Source organism: Myotis daubentonii, chromosome 2, assembly GCF_963259705.1.
Source record: "Myotis daubentonii chromosome 2, mMyoDau2.1, whole genome shotgun sequence".
In the NCBI taxonomy this organism is placed as follows: Eukaryota; Metazoa; Chordata; class Mammalia; order Chiroptera; family Vespertilionidae; genus Myotis; species Myotis daubentonii.
In genome coordinates, this window is record NC_081841.1 from 71,732,264 (window position 1) to 71,747,656 (window position 15,393).

Here is a 15,393-nt window from a genome sequence, read left to right on the forward strand (position 1 = left end):
CCAGCGCTCGCCTCTTTGTTTTAAGGCTAGTGGGTAATCTGAGCGATGCCAGGGTAACGTCAAAAGTCTGCCAAGTTACCATCGAGGAAATACAAGTTAGCGACAAAAGGCCAGGGCAGCTGCTCAACGGGGAGATGTCAGCGCAGGAAAGGGCAGGGCAAATCCCCTTCTTACCCGCCCCCCCCCCCCAAATGCCCACCTCGCCTATTATCTGGCAGAGAATGGGCTTCAGCTGCATAAAGTTTTCCAAAACTTGAAGTTGAGGTTTAGAGTAGTAAGAGAGAGTCAATCCGGTGACAGACTAAAGGGGCGGGGCTGGTGAGTACATCCGCGCCGGTGCCCCCAGCTCCAGCCTAGTGACTTCCAGGTGTTTGTTCTGGAGTTTCTGACTCCTTTGGAGGAGGAGGGAAAGCTAGCGGCCAGTCTTAAATGCCTTGCTAGCAAGTGCCTTGATGATGTTTAGATTTGGGCAGTAATCTGTTTTTTATTTTTTGAGAGTCTGGCTCCACTTGTTAGAGCTCAGACTTGGGAGTCCAACAGCACGGGGTTCAAATCCCAGCCGCAGACTTGAGCAAGCAGATTAATCTGAGTCACCAACACCTGACCACCTCTAGTGCTTATTGCGTAATGTATAACAGATGGGGAAATGAAGGCACCGAGAACTCAAGTAACTTGGCACCTAGCCCACAAAGCAGGGCTGTGTGGCTCCAGAGCCCATATTTTTATTTTTACTTTGGGGATGGTAATAATGATACTATCCTCAGGATTGTTGCAGGTGTCCATAAGCTAATACACTGAAAATCACTTGACCCTATACCTGGCATTTAGAGTATTCATTGTAAATGTTAGCTAGTACGAGTGTCCGTGGTAGTAAGCCCTCAAGCATATTGCTGAGTGAATAAAAAAGTTATTCTTGCTTTTTGCCCTAATCAATAACTGTAGGATTTATGAACAACCAAAGAATGAAATTGGCAACCTTAGAAGTTGAGGCAGGTTGGATATTAGTAATGATATCCACTGGCAGAGCCTCCTCTGTTCTCAAGTCATTCTCCCAACTGCACAAAACTGGGCTCTGAGCAGCCAGGATGCCTGAGGGCAGCAGGCTTGTCAGTGGAGAGCTGGGCCTTGAACTTTGGTTTTCTGATTTCTGGGCTAGGGCTCATGTTGTCTGAAAACTCCCAGAAGTTATTGTGTAAGAGGCTGGGGAAATTCTAGTGTGTTAGGGAGAACACTCTATTTATAGAGTACTATGAAGTAACCTCATATAAATAAATTGTCCAATGCTTTAGTAGTTGTATGATAGTTAAAATCTATAAGTGAATGTATAAATTATTCATTCTCCTAAGATCAGATGTGGACAATTTAAATCCCCTTCCACCACTTCCTCCAACATATTCTAAGGCAGTGGTTCTCAACCTTCTAGCCCTTTAAATACAGTTCCTCATGTTGGGACCCAACCATAAAATTATTTTCATTGCTACTTCATAACTGTAATGTTGCTACTGTTATGAATAGTAATGTAAATATCTGATATGCAGGGTGGTCTTAGGCGACCCCTGAGAAAGGGTCGTTCGTTCGCCAAAGGGGTCGCGACCCACAGGTTGAGAACCGCTGTTCTAAGGCCTACTGATTAAACCCACGACCATATCAAATGTAGGGTAAAGGCAGAGAAGGCAAATTTGCATGTTAGGTTTAGAAACAAACTAGCTGTATCAAAATGTCAGTAGTGGGAGCTGCATATCATTACTGATCAATCTGTGGTGAAGTAAGTACTTTCAACAAATCCTTTTTTTGGAGCCATGCCAAAATAGATTTGGTGGAACTGAGCTTGTTTTGGTCAGTGCTTTCAAATTAACAGGACTCTTCAAAAAGACCAGATGTTTCTGCTTGACCCTAACTGATTTCTTGTGCCCATGATGCATATTTGTATTCACACTCTCTTCTTAAGGCTTCTCCAAAGATGCAGATAACTTGGTTGAAAGTTTAGTGCATATGTGGCTAAACTCTGCATCCCAATAGAAATGTGGAATTCCATGTTTCTGGAGATCCTAGTGTGGTTTTATTTCTAAACAGCATCTTAGAGAAAGTCTTGTTTCCCCCCCCTTTTTTGCCACCTTGCATACTAGAGTGAATATGATAATTTCTTGGATGTTGATAACTGGAGTTGATAAAGCAAAATAAATGGAATAAACTATTTCACAGTTATCTCAACATTATACATATTAACCTTTATCTTTGATTGTTGTTATTACTAGAACAACTGGGAGCATTTTTAAACATGCCATTATCGGGAACTCGGCCAGGGTTGAACTTTTATCGGTGATGTTTTCATCCCCAAAATGCAATGTAAATAGACATTTTCAAACACACTTTCCAAAAGGACACCGATGCAGACTCAGACTTTTCGTTTGATTGATGATTAAATATCTTGGTTTCTAGTAAGTCATCATTTTTGCCTATTTAATTATCAGATAATTTCTGCAATGAAAATAAATACTTAATCTGCCGATGAGGGGTCACGCTAAGCAACTTGAAATATTTAAAAGAGTCATACTACAATTCAGTCCCTTTCACCCGTGTGGAAACAACTCCTTAAAATCCCAATCTGATTTTTCGACCCCTTGCTCAAAGGTCTGAGAGAAACAATTTGGGTGAGGGCAGGAAAATTAGATTTCACCATGTGCCCTGTACCTTTGATCTCTGGAAGGTTTTGGAGGGGGCCGGTCCTGTCCTACAGGGAAGACTTCCCTTTCCTGGCTCCCATACTGCCCTGGAGAAAAGTTGGAAGACAAGTTCCCCATTGAAGCCCAAAGTTTCTCTATTTGAGGCAAATCCTCTCGTTTCTGTTGGCCATTTGGCTAAAGGGAAAATGTATCACTTGTTGAATATTGCAAATAAATAAATAAATTCTCTTAAATTTGAAATGTTTACACACAGCAGTAAATTATCTCCATTAGGCAGAATACACAGTCGCTTTTTCCTCAAGTGAGTGTGTAACAGGCAGATAAAAAGGGTGTGTATTTATGCCATAGAATTCTATAGTAGAATATACTTGCTCAGAATTAGGTAAAATGTTCATTTACCTGAAGTAATTGCCGCTTTTGGGTAGCCAGATGGTGAGCATACCCATGTTCAAAGTTGGGTACCTTAATTTAGATCCAGATGGTCTGATTGAAAGAGGAGATTTACCAAAGTAAATGAACATTTTATTCACTTTCAAAAGGGAGACTGTTTTTCTTTGACAAATCTTTGATTGGGTCTATAACATGCCACAGTGCCAGAAGACAGCATAAAAATAGGTCTTTTTCTATCAAGGATTATTTAGAGAGAAACTGTGATCTCCAAGTAAAATGGGAAAATAACATTGCAGTTTTCTAAAAGAATTGCAAAAAAGACAAAAACAAACAAACAAACACACACACACACACACACACACACACACACACACACGAAAACCCAAAACACACTTTTGTGGAGAGCACAGAAGTTTTTATGGGTAGGCACTTGATCTTTTGTTGTATTAGTATATAGGGTTTCATCTCTTGTCCTTTTTTTGAAATGAATTAATTAGTAATCATGATATTTAATAAAAGCAAGAAAACTACCACATTGCTTTTATGTTGAAAGAAACTTCATCTCTCCCAGTCAGTCCCTCTGGTGAGGAAGTAGCTTTACATGAATAAGTTGCTGTATGTAGCTTTTTGCCCCCTACAGAAGGCTCTGAATGGAAAATTCTGTGAGAACTTTTTTATATGGTTCCTTAATGGACTTAGCTCATTGTTTTCCTGTCAGGCACACATAACCATATGGCCAAATTGAGTCCAATGCTGCTGAATTTTGGTCTCAATTCAAAATGCCACCACTAATCTAAATCTAGAAAATATTTTTTAAAAAAACCTTTGACCATTTCATGAATCAGTCAGGGAGGAAAATCCATACAATGGTGTTTGGCTTGCCGTGTTTTTTTCCATGGTGCCATCTGATTTGATCACCCTGGAGGGTAATAAAGTATACAGTTTCTCTAAAAGAGTTAAATTAGTTCGCCCATGTTTTTATTTATTCAGAGCAATTCCAAACAGGGCCTATTTGCTCTGGATCTCTTTCAAGCAAAGCAGGCCTGTGACTGGCTTCCCTGCATTTGTTTGGTCTGCACAACATGTTTATTTCCTTAAACCAAAGTTTGCCGTGGAGTCTGTAGATGGGTTTGAGACAACAGTACCAGGCATCAGTGTAGGTTTGCCAGAAGGTGGTGACATTGGTTGATAAGATCACAAGACTAAGACTCATTTACTTAAGCATGACTTCAAAGAATGATATAGAAAAAGTGAGGAAGAAATGATTTACCTTTAATGCATACGTGTTTTATAGTCTGTAAGGAAGGGCATCCCTCCGTCACCCCGTATTCACCCCCCAGCCACCAGCGATAATCATCACCATCGCTGTCAGTGTTGCTTTCAATTTCATTGCGTGTCCTTTACATCCTTTCAGATTTGCAATAGTGGCTGATACATCCTTTCAGATTTGCAATAGTGGCTGGTTCCCTCCAGATTTTCAAAGCCCCATGCAACCCTGTTTTCTGCCACTAGGGAGTGGATGCTTTCTCCAATAGAGAGAATTTTACTGCATAGAATTTGGGAGGACATAAAAATGAAAAATACTCTCTGCTTTTCTCAACTTTCTGGGACAATATGAAATGATTCATAAACAGGCACAGCTAGATGGTGGTGGCTGGGGTGTGAGGTTAGAGGAAGATGGGCAAGATTGAGTGGGGCTGAATTGGGGTGAAGGGCCCCAGGCTACCCTCCTGCGCACCTGCCTGCAGGTGCGCCTTCTCAGCCTCTGGATGCTGAGTGCCCAGGGTGTAAGGAGCTCTGGCACTAGTTGTGCAGAGACGGTTTAATCCACTCCTCCAGGTGAGGCCCTGTGTTGACTTGCAGGGTGAAGGTTTACTTTAATTATTGAGATCTTTCCTCAAAAAAAAAAAAAAATCAGAGGATGAACCAAGAATGGCATTTTAAAGTGACTGCTGCTGGTTACTTTTTATCCCTTTTAAGAACATGTTCAAGCCACTTTGGTTGTTTGCTTGATGGAAACGTGTGTGCATGTTTAGTGAGCTCCGGGACTCTGGAACCAGACTGCCTGGGTTCATGTTCGGACTCTGCCACTGATTGGCTCTGTGACCTTGCCCACGTTTCCTAGTTGTTCTGGGTCTGCTGTCCTCATCTGGAATATGGTGATGATGATAGCCCGTTTCATAGGGTTATTGTGAGGACTACAGGATTTAAGAAATAAGGCATTTAGAACAGGTACGGCAATTGGAAAGCACTTAGGTGGGCATTAATATTTTATGATTCTATGGCTGGAGAGCTACTGCTTGGGTTGGTAGGAGGTCAGGTAGGGCCAATGTATTGCCTCGGGGTTTCCCCGGAGGAGCAAGACGGTGGGGAAATGGTCACTGTGGACATTCCTTCCACTGCTGTTTGTTATGCCACCTTAGGGGAGTTCAAAACACAGGAGAGGAAGGAACAGAGCCCTTTCTCCAGGAAGAGGAGAGTGAAGAGAAAGGCTGTGGTATTTCACAGCAAGATATATCCCCAGCTTGGTTCAGACACTTGAGAGATGGAGAGGGTTGAGGGGGTAGGAAGGGTGTGGGAAACAAAAGGATGCACAGTTCTTGGATGATGGCACTGCTCTCTACCAGCAGGGAGAACAGCAGAAACCAGCAATGGGAGGGCCAGGAGGATGCGCCCCTTGTCACTGGAAGCCAGGACAGCAGACAGACACATCCCGAGTACCAAGGGAAAGGCACATCAGTCATTTGATATTGTTCTCAAGACTTTATTGGCATTCTGACAGTACAGTGCTTTATAATCCTTGCACCAGGCTTTGCCTCTTTCCAATAGCCAACAAATGAGTCTCAGACACTAGTTTATTTGTTCTTATGAAAACCTAATATTATGGCTCAGGACAATAATGTTATGTATTCATAATACTCTTCATCAGTGGTGATCAAACACTCAGTTCTCATTTTGATAAGAGTATTTAGTACATAAATAGGAAAACAATTATGGATGTTATGCTCTGTTTTTATAACACGATTATTCACACATGCTCCACTTCCTACATACATATTGCTGGCATTATTGCATTATGTTTTTAGTTTACTAGAATGGTTATTTAAAAAAATAGACTCCACGCTTGCTTATAGCACTGAATATTCAGCAGGAGTACTTTTCTTCTGAAATGGCAGAGGTTTAATGACTCATTGAAGTACATAAAAACACACAGTCTAAACAACATGCTTTTTGACTTAAAATGTTTTCTCATTGAGCAATAATTTGCATTTTGATTAACAACCTTAACTTTAAATGGGACATGTGTAACTTCCATGACCTTGTAACTGTGCCTATTTTACTATAAACAGTTGAATAGTAACTAGATTGCCATTAGAAATTTTCTTTAGATCTTGGGAGTTTTTATTACCAATATTAAACTATGACAATGCTAGGCAATTTGCAATCTCAACAGAAGCAAGTTCAAAGACCATTTTTCACCGTGCTGTGTGTATGGTATGCATAGAAGTGGCCAAAACGGAAACCTCTGAAATACGCCACACCATTTGTGAGGTTCTCTTGGTTTTGGTGGGTTCCACAGTGAAAAGTAATGAATCAATTTTTAATACGAACAGTGCTATGCAAATGTTTGTTGCCTCTGCATATTTTAACTTTATAAAAAGGCAAACTGAAAATAATGGAACAGAAATTGTTTTGTATCACATACTGTAATTTCTTGGCAGTATCAACCAACATTAATGCATTACTTCTGCTGAATCTTATCATAATGACCTGACACGAGTAGCTTGCCTGGTGAACTTCCGCAGAAATAAGAAGAAATCAATTCTTTATATCCTTCAGAGGCAATATAGAGCTTTAAGCTCTCCTTAGCTCAACCAAAATGTCAACTAGACAAGTTGTTAAGAAATCAAGTAATTTATTTTAGATAGAAGAGAATTAAAATGCAGGTTTGCTATTCATGTTTTTCTAGTTATGCTAAAGTGACGTTCTTGGAATGACACTTTCAGGATGTCACTTTTGGAAGTGGAATTTTTTATGGTCATAGAGGGACTCATTAAAAGATTAAAAAATGATTTTGTTTAAACAAGCAAGGGAAAAAACAGATAACAAAATACTTTTCCCCATTAACTTCTGCCTCCTGCTGTTTTATTTTACTTCTTGTTGTATTTACATATGTATTTCATATCTGTTTGACATATTAAAAGGTTTTCTACTTTTAATGATATTTTCATATTTCTTCTACCTGGTGTCCTGCTACCTATTACCTCAGACTCACTTAAATTTATTTAAATCCAAACTCATTATTTTCTACCCCAAATCACCTTCTCTAGAGCCCTCTTTGATGTTTTTAATGCTGGTAAGCAGAAAAGAAGTCTTATTTCCACCAACTGAAGACAACTGTAAAATATATGCAGTGAAGACAAGATTATATTTTGAAACCCAGCAGTCACTGTTGGGCCCTGAGCCTGAAATCAGACCTCCTTGTTAGAAAGGAGAGTATCAAGCGTGAGAGAGGTGTTAGAGATGGACTGGCAATACTGAGATCTGGTAAACCCAGAAGCTGTAAGAGAGCAGACAGGGCGCAAACTCAATATGTGAGTCAAAGTTGTTTTAAAGGCTTATTTCTGTGCTGCCCATAGTCAACGTGCTCACTTCTCCATTGTCTATGACCCTTAACACACTACGTGAGCTTCAAGACCAATTCTTATGTTTCCTTTAGTTCTTCAGGCTGGTAGTTCTCAATTGGGCCAGTGCTGTCCCCCCAGGGGACATTTGCAGTGTCAGGAGACATTTTGGCTGTCACAGCTGGGAATGGATGGTGCTACTGGCATCTAGTGGTAGAGGCCAGGGATGCTGCTGCTGAGCATCCCACAGTGCGTGGGACAGTCCGGGACAAGAATATTACCAACCTACAGTGTAGGAATGCCGATATCGAAAAACCCTGCTGTAGGGGAATGTAATTTCTTCCTACATTTCTCTTCTTTGTCATGACCTATTTAGGTGTATATTTAATTTCTTTTATTCAGAGTATAAACTCCTTGAGGGAAGGAAGCAAAGATATTTCTCTTCAGTATTAAACACTCAAAAAAAAAAAAGAGGAGCATGCATTTATAGAACTTATAGGAAAAAGCTGCTTAGTAGTAGTGTAATTAACCCCATCAAATTCATGGAATACTATATGTCTAAGTTTTGTTCAGTTATAGGATCTCAAGCTTGGAAAAGACCTTACATGTAATCTAGCCCTACTGCTCTTTTTTACCAAGGGACTTTTTTTTTGATTTCCTAAATACTGAATTGAAAGTCAATTGCAATCATCCTTAGGTGCCAGACTGTGAAATTGGTATTTTCTCATTTAGACGCTATCAGAGTATATTTTGGCCCTCTGTGTATAGATATATACTGTATGTATGAATTCATTAAGAATATTAATTGCAGAAAAAATCACTAAATGATTTCTTCAGTTCCTTTCAACCCTGAGAATCAGTTATTTAAATTGCTAGCTTTACTAACACATTTACTTACTATGTATGGCAAAAAGAGACTGCCAGATGTGATTTTTTTTTGCATAAATATTTGGTTTATTAATTTCCCATTAGCCCAAAGGTATTTAGAATTTCTATATCTAATAAATTCCTACCCATTAATTACTTAGTGCCAAAGACTCCTTTGACTTTTATATAATGACTAATACATTCTAATTGCAACCACTCTGTTGAACTCTTGTAGAACCTTCCCCATAGTATTATTAGTATTAGAATATATAAATATAGATATTCTTTTCAATTAGATCACAAAGAACTTAAGGGCAAAGTGGTTATATCTTTTAAAAAATTCTACCATGTACCTAATAATGAAGAGCAGACAATTTCTAATTGTGCAATGACTGGAATTGGAGTTCTCAGATACTTTAAAATTAAAAGAGGACACTTTTTTCATATATAAAATCTCATAGATATCTTTTAAGTAGCCTCAGTAGAGAAATATCAAGCTTGGTGGACATTTTAATTAATGATATTGAAAGATAAGATTCAAGAACATTATATAAGACAAAAATATATGATGAGAGAATTGTAAATGGGTACGTTTTAACTAAAAGGTACTGATATTAAGCAAAAATCATACTGTTACCAGTAAAAATAATAGGGAAAATATTACCATGACTGGCAAATTTGGAAGGAACTTTTATTACCAACAGTTGAATTAACACATTGCTTATAAATTATGACTAAAGATTAATTTTACTGTTTTTGAAATATAATTACCTTCTACTCACATATAGAAAAAGTGAATTCTAGACCTGGTTTTACACTAATTGCCTGTGTAACTCTGGACAAATCACTTAACCCTACTGGAACTACTTTTTCATTTTAGAAATTCATGAGAGTTGGACAGTTTGTTTCTAAGATTGCTTCCAACTTTAACCTTAAATTTTTCTGAAGATTTATAGTTAAAACTTGTTTTACATATATTATCTTGTTTTATCGTCTCAATAGTTTTGTAAGGAAGGCCTAGAAAACATTATTGTTTTCCTTCTATTAATGAAAAAATAGGCTCAGGCAGTTAAGTAATTTATCCAAGACGGGTATGTAGCAGTCCAGTACTGTTTCCAAGGTAATTATCAAAACTCTTTCTCTGAAAGTCAGTATACAATTAATCTTAAAAATGTATTATTTTTCCCTATTTCTAAACAAAGCTTCAGAAAGTAGGCTTTCAATGATAAATGTAAGTTTTATAATTTTAAAATGGTCTCAACAATTACAACTCATGGTTTGAGCCAAGGATCGCCAATAAGGTTCAACACACACATCAACACCTATTGATTGGGAGTAGCTGCCTGATGTGCTGTGCTGAGAATTTTGAGGCCAAGTTCAGGCTCAGTAGGAAAGTGTGCCATGTTAGATTAACCATGTTTACCTTGAATGATGGTGAGGGGAGAGGTGGCAGAATTACTTAAGGGGGAAAGAGCTTTTTAAAGAAATAACTTTAGAACTCAGTAATGTTTTACAAAGAGTCTGATATTGACTTGCGTTATATCAAGTTTTGCAACTCGTATTGTTAAAAAAGTGTAATGAACTCTTGTCATGAATGTTTTCATAAATGATGACCTTTTTAAGTTAAAAGAGTGTCCTTCTTAAAGTCCTTAATATGAGCATTTTCATTTGTAACCCTAAACTGTGAAAAAAAGTTATTTCTAGTTAGCATTTTAATAAGCAGTTTTGCAGCTTGATCTGAAAACTTGAGGGCATTAAATATATTTTATATGTACACTTATATATGTATATAGATACATACATTGACAGGTTTATTATACATATATTTATTATATTAACATCATAATATAATAAATATATATTATGAGTAGTAAAAAGCAATGGTGTCTACATTACTCAATGTAAACATATGTTACAGCTCTAGGAAAGGTTGAAGATATTGTCAATCAGTGGCTGCCATTTTTTGACTGGCTGCTGTTTATTAACTGCCTACTGGGTGCTATTCATCTATTCACCATGATAGGTGCTTTGCATTCTCTTTTTTCCCACCTTAAGCTTTACAAAAGCTTTTTTTCTGAGTTAAGCAAGATTATTTTAAGCAATGAACAACTACACTTTAGGGAAATTTAGTAATTGTACAGGATGATATGGCTTAGCATGTTGTAGAGCCAGAATACAGACCAAGTTCTATCAGGATCCAAAGTCCATGTTCTTAGTAAAATCAGGTCATGATGAAATTTGAGGACACAGGTGTTTCCCAGTGACGGTCTATGTTCTATACATATGTGATGACAACTTCTGGGTTTTAGTTTCACTGACTTTAAATGTTCAGCTTCAGGAAGGAAAGGGAGGCATGCCAAACAAAGGATTATTATTTTCCAGTGTTTGCCAATGTGGTGCCAATGAGTTGTTTGTCTGTAGAGTATAGTGTTTTGTCTAACAGGCACTCTCTGGATTGAGAATTTACTTTTTAACTGAGACAAAAACTTCCCCAAAGAAATTTTATTGTTGAAGAAATATGTGTATTGTGCTTTTATGCTAACCATGAACCTAAGTTTGGTTCAGAAAAGGAAAGGACCTTGGAATTTGGCAATAATATGTTATCAATAGGAACATGTAAAGTGATCATAACTGAAGCCATACATGTAATTGGGAATGTCATTTTCTGTTTTCCAGATTCCTTGGTGTTACTCAGTTTTCGCCTACACATGCCAGAAAAGCATTTCCTTGTTTTGACGAGCCCATCTACAAGGCAACTTTTAAAATCAGCATCAAGCATCAAGCAACCTACTTATCTTTATCCAATATGCCAGTGGAAACTTCCGTGTTTGAGGAAGATGGATGGGTTACGGATCACTTTTCACAGACCCCTCTCATGTCCACGTATTACTTAGCCTGGGCTATTTGCAACTTCACATACAGAGAAACTATCACCAAGAGTGGAGTTGTAGTAAGTATTTTCAATTTAATGATGTTTTTGGATTATGTACACTCTGTAATCTGATTTCTGGATTAACAATGGATTAATTATTCCTATCCTCCTCACATTTATATAGCTGAATTCTTTCCTTAACCCTTGGGAGAAAAATTATCTTCTCAGCTTCAAAAAGTCAGAGAGGAATGTCTCTTCTATACCCAGCTCTCTTATTCCTTCACCCCAAACCCCAACCCCATTATTCCTAATCCTCTTCATCTCCTGGGTATCTCTGGAATAGCTGTTGTTTGTTTGGGAAACATTTATATGATTGGGAAAGCTGCTTCTTTTTATTGTGAAACATTTCAAATATACAGAAAATGTGGAGAATAACATAATACACTCTATATACCTACTAGTCAGCTCTATAGAATCTAAATATTTTACCATCTTTGCTTCATTCTAATTAATTTTTGAAGAAGTAAACCATATTGGATAGAGCTCTCTATTGAAGCTCTCTGTGCACCCTGCCTGATCTCATGTCTTGCCTTCTTCCTTAGAGAGAATCACTCTACTGAATTGGCGTCTTGCCATTTCCATGTATATTATTATGTAATTATTAAGTATGTATCTATCCATTTACAATATACATCATGCTTTAAAATCTCATATAAGTGGTTTTATATTATAGAGAGCATTCTGCAACTTATTTTCATCTCATTTTACTTTTTGCTTAAAATTATGTTTTTGTGGTTTATCTGAATAGAATGGTTGAATGAATACATCAAAATTTGTCATCTTCCTATAGATGAATGTTTTTATTTTTCTGATTTTCAATGATTAACAGCAATGCTCAGTGAACATTTTGTACATATAAGTTCTGCCAATGTGCTAGAATTTCTGTACAGTGAAGAGCTTCTTTTAGTCTATAATACCCAAATGTATAAAAATATGTTCTTAGGGAAGGGTAGTAATAGGAAGCCTGGAGAATTATTGTTTGCATTAAATTTATAATAAGATTCAACTGGACTCGGAATGACAGCTACTGTTTGTGACACCATAGTGTTCTAGGCACTGTTTCCATCCTACTGCATTTAATTAGTGAGGCCAGGTCAGCCATGCCAAGTTAGCAACTTCCTCCTTATTTCAATGGCTTACACAATAAATATGCATTTATTTTAATTTTCATGTCAATCCTAAAGCAAGGTATTATGATCTCATTTTTCCGAATGAGTAAATTGAGGCTTAAAGAGATTAAGTACTTTCCCAGGGTTGGTTACAAAGTAAGCAAGTGGTAGAGCCGCTGTTGGTCTGGTTTCAAATTTTAGCCTTTTCCGCCATGTGCCCTAGGGGCTCTGTTTCACTACTTCACTTGTGTGTCTATAACCGAATTCGGGTAATGATTCCCCCCATCCAGTGGCCATCAGATTCAGTGTTGCTCAAACATAACAAAATAACTGAGTAGAAATCTATACTCTTATTCTGTAGGAAGTTCATAGCTCTATAATAACCTAAATTTTGAAATATTGGTTTGGCTAAATAAATGTTTCTCACTGTTACTTTCAATTTAAAGAACTGTGGAGCTTATTTTAAAATATAAAATCTGCCTGCATACAAAATTCATGCCATTATTGAAGATTCTATATATAAATTCAACTACATAATCATTAAAATAATGTCCTAAATGCTGGCTACAGAGGGCTGGATGACATTTTACTCTTTGGGACTTGTACTCATTTGGTAAGTTGAATTCCTCTGAGGTTTGTAATGTCTGAATATTTCAAGGCGGTACACATTGGACCAAATACAGGAAAGGAACACCAAGACATCTCATTTCCTTTTATGTCTTCGGAAGATGATGATTGACTTGCCTTGGGTCAGCTAGCAGCATAGGGTACAATGGAAATGCTTTTTTCCAAGTATGTTTTCTTAAAAGGGTTCTCAGCCCTTCACAGTTCTGCTTGCTGTTAAGTGACCCAGACACACTCTAATTATTTAGACGTGACTCTGTATTAGAGTTAAGAATCTAAGTAACTGGTAAACATTTTAAAAGTCCTCCTTAATCATTTTTATGAAGGAAAGATAAAACATGCTACTAGAGAACATTGAAAGGTCAAATGAAAGAAAATTTTGGATTGTATAATCTACACACACCAAGAAGTGTAGAAAGGAAAACAAAATTGCCATTGGGAGCCCTTATTTATCAACTGTGGAAATATGTTTTAAAGCTTGGATCTCTTTTTCTGTCACCCTTTGGAAATCCAATCTATTTTCTTTCCACTGCTTTTCCTCGTTATTACTGGGAGCCCATGGGAATGACATTACTCAACTCTTAGCAGCTAGAAGAAGTAGAAGTTTAGTTCTAAAATCTTGGAAGTGGGAAGGTTATGTGAAGTCCAGGAGGTCATTTTGTATCAGAAGCTGAGGCAGTTTCCTTCAGGATATGAGAGAGCAACTTGAGTGGCATCTTAATACATAGCTTAATTGTAGCAGTGCCTCAAGTGTGCATATTTGAAGCATCATCATTATGTGCTTATCAAGTTATCTATACTCTGCAAGGCACAATCCCGAGTAATTAGAAAGATAAAAAACAGTCTAAGATCCCTCTAGTACAGAGATTGCAAATGCAGTTTTCAGACTGAATCTAAAGCCTGCAGATGTATTTTGTTTACCCATCCCTAACATGGATTAACATTTTTATCATTAATTGACAACATTTAGAAATTGGGAGATTGCACATAAAATTATTTATTTATGGCTTCTCTTGAAAAAATGGGAAGATCACTAGGCCCACATTACTGTGTGGCAATATTTGTTCATTCATTTATTTCTTTAAAAGGTATTTATTGACTGAGTGTCAGGTATTGTTCTGGGCTCTGCTGATATAGCAGTGAACACAGGAGACAGGGTTTCTACTCTCAAGAAACTTACATCCTAATGAGGAGACAGTGACAATAAACAAATAAATGTATCATATGTCAGGTGGTGATATATGCATGCAGAAGGTGAGTGTGCCTGACCCATTTACATGGGGCATTTGCTTCCCAGTGTAACTTAATCAAGAACATTTTTGTTCTTTGGCATCTAGTCCACTTCACTATTGTATATTACCTGCTTTCATTCTGTAGACATTTGCATTTCTAACCTTAGTCTAAGGACATAATTCAAAAGGGTAGCCAAGGAATGTGCATTGGAAATGTAATGAATTTACCAATTGTGAATTAGTGTTACCAGCATTAAATAATTATCAAATTAAAGCTATAGAAAATAAGTTAAAGGCAGTTTTGAGGATGGAGAACTTGCTAAGGGTTAGATCTAGGTATGTGTGTCCTGGAGGAGACAGGGTTGAGCATGGCCCTGAATGATGATTTGGTCTTAGAGAAGATGAATGTAGGCATATAATCCTCAGCAGGGGAAGTATTAAGAAGAAAAGACAAAGAGATAGGTATATCTTTGGGAGATAGTGTAGCTTTATGGATATAAACACGGATTGATTTTAGAATGAGATAGGTTTGCTTTCAAATTTTTGCTTTGCTTTTCTATGACCTTGGTTAATTACTTAACCTCTCTTTATCCTGGTTTTCTTGTTTGAAAACTAGAAGTATGAATTCTTCTTTTATAATATTGTTCCAGTTACTATTATGGCATAATGAACTCCAGAATTTGTGGCATAAAACAACTTTTTAATATGCTGAAAGTTTCAGCGGGTCAGGAATTTGGAAGGGCACAGTGGCACACTGTCTCTTCTCATTGATGTCAGGGGCCTCAGCTGGGGAGACTTGATGAGTAGGGGTGACTTGACAGCAGGAGACCAGAATCCCCTGGACCATCTTCATTGTGTGTGGTTGTTCTGCCAGTCTGCTGCGATGGCAGCTCAGGCTGCTGGTCAGAGCCTTTGTATGTGGCCTTCACA

General features: G+C 37.6%; 1 protein-coding gene across 1 annotated transcript in view; it reads left to right on the plus strand.

Annotated features, from left to right (window-relative positions):
• Nucleotides 1-15,393, plus strand: part of TRHDE (thyrotropin releasing hormone degrading enzyme) — a 394,910-nt gene that overhangs the window by 1,186 nt on the left and 378,331 nt on the right. Inside the window, exon 2 of the mRNA XM_059683656.1 lies at nt 11,243-11,516. Coding sequence (XP_059539639.1) covers nt 11,243-11,516 — 274 coding nt within the window. The remainder of the gene's footprint in view (nt 1-11,242; nt 11,517-15,393) is intronic.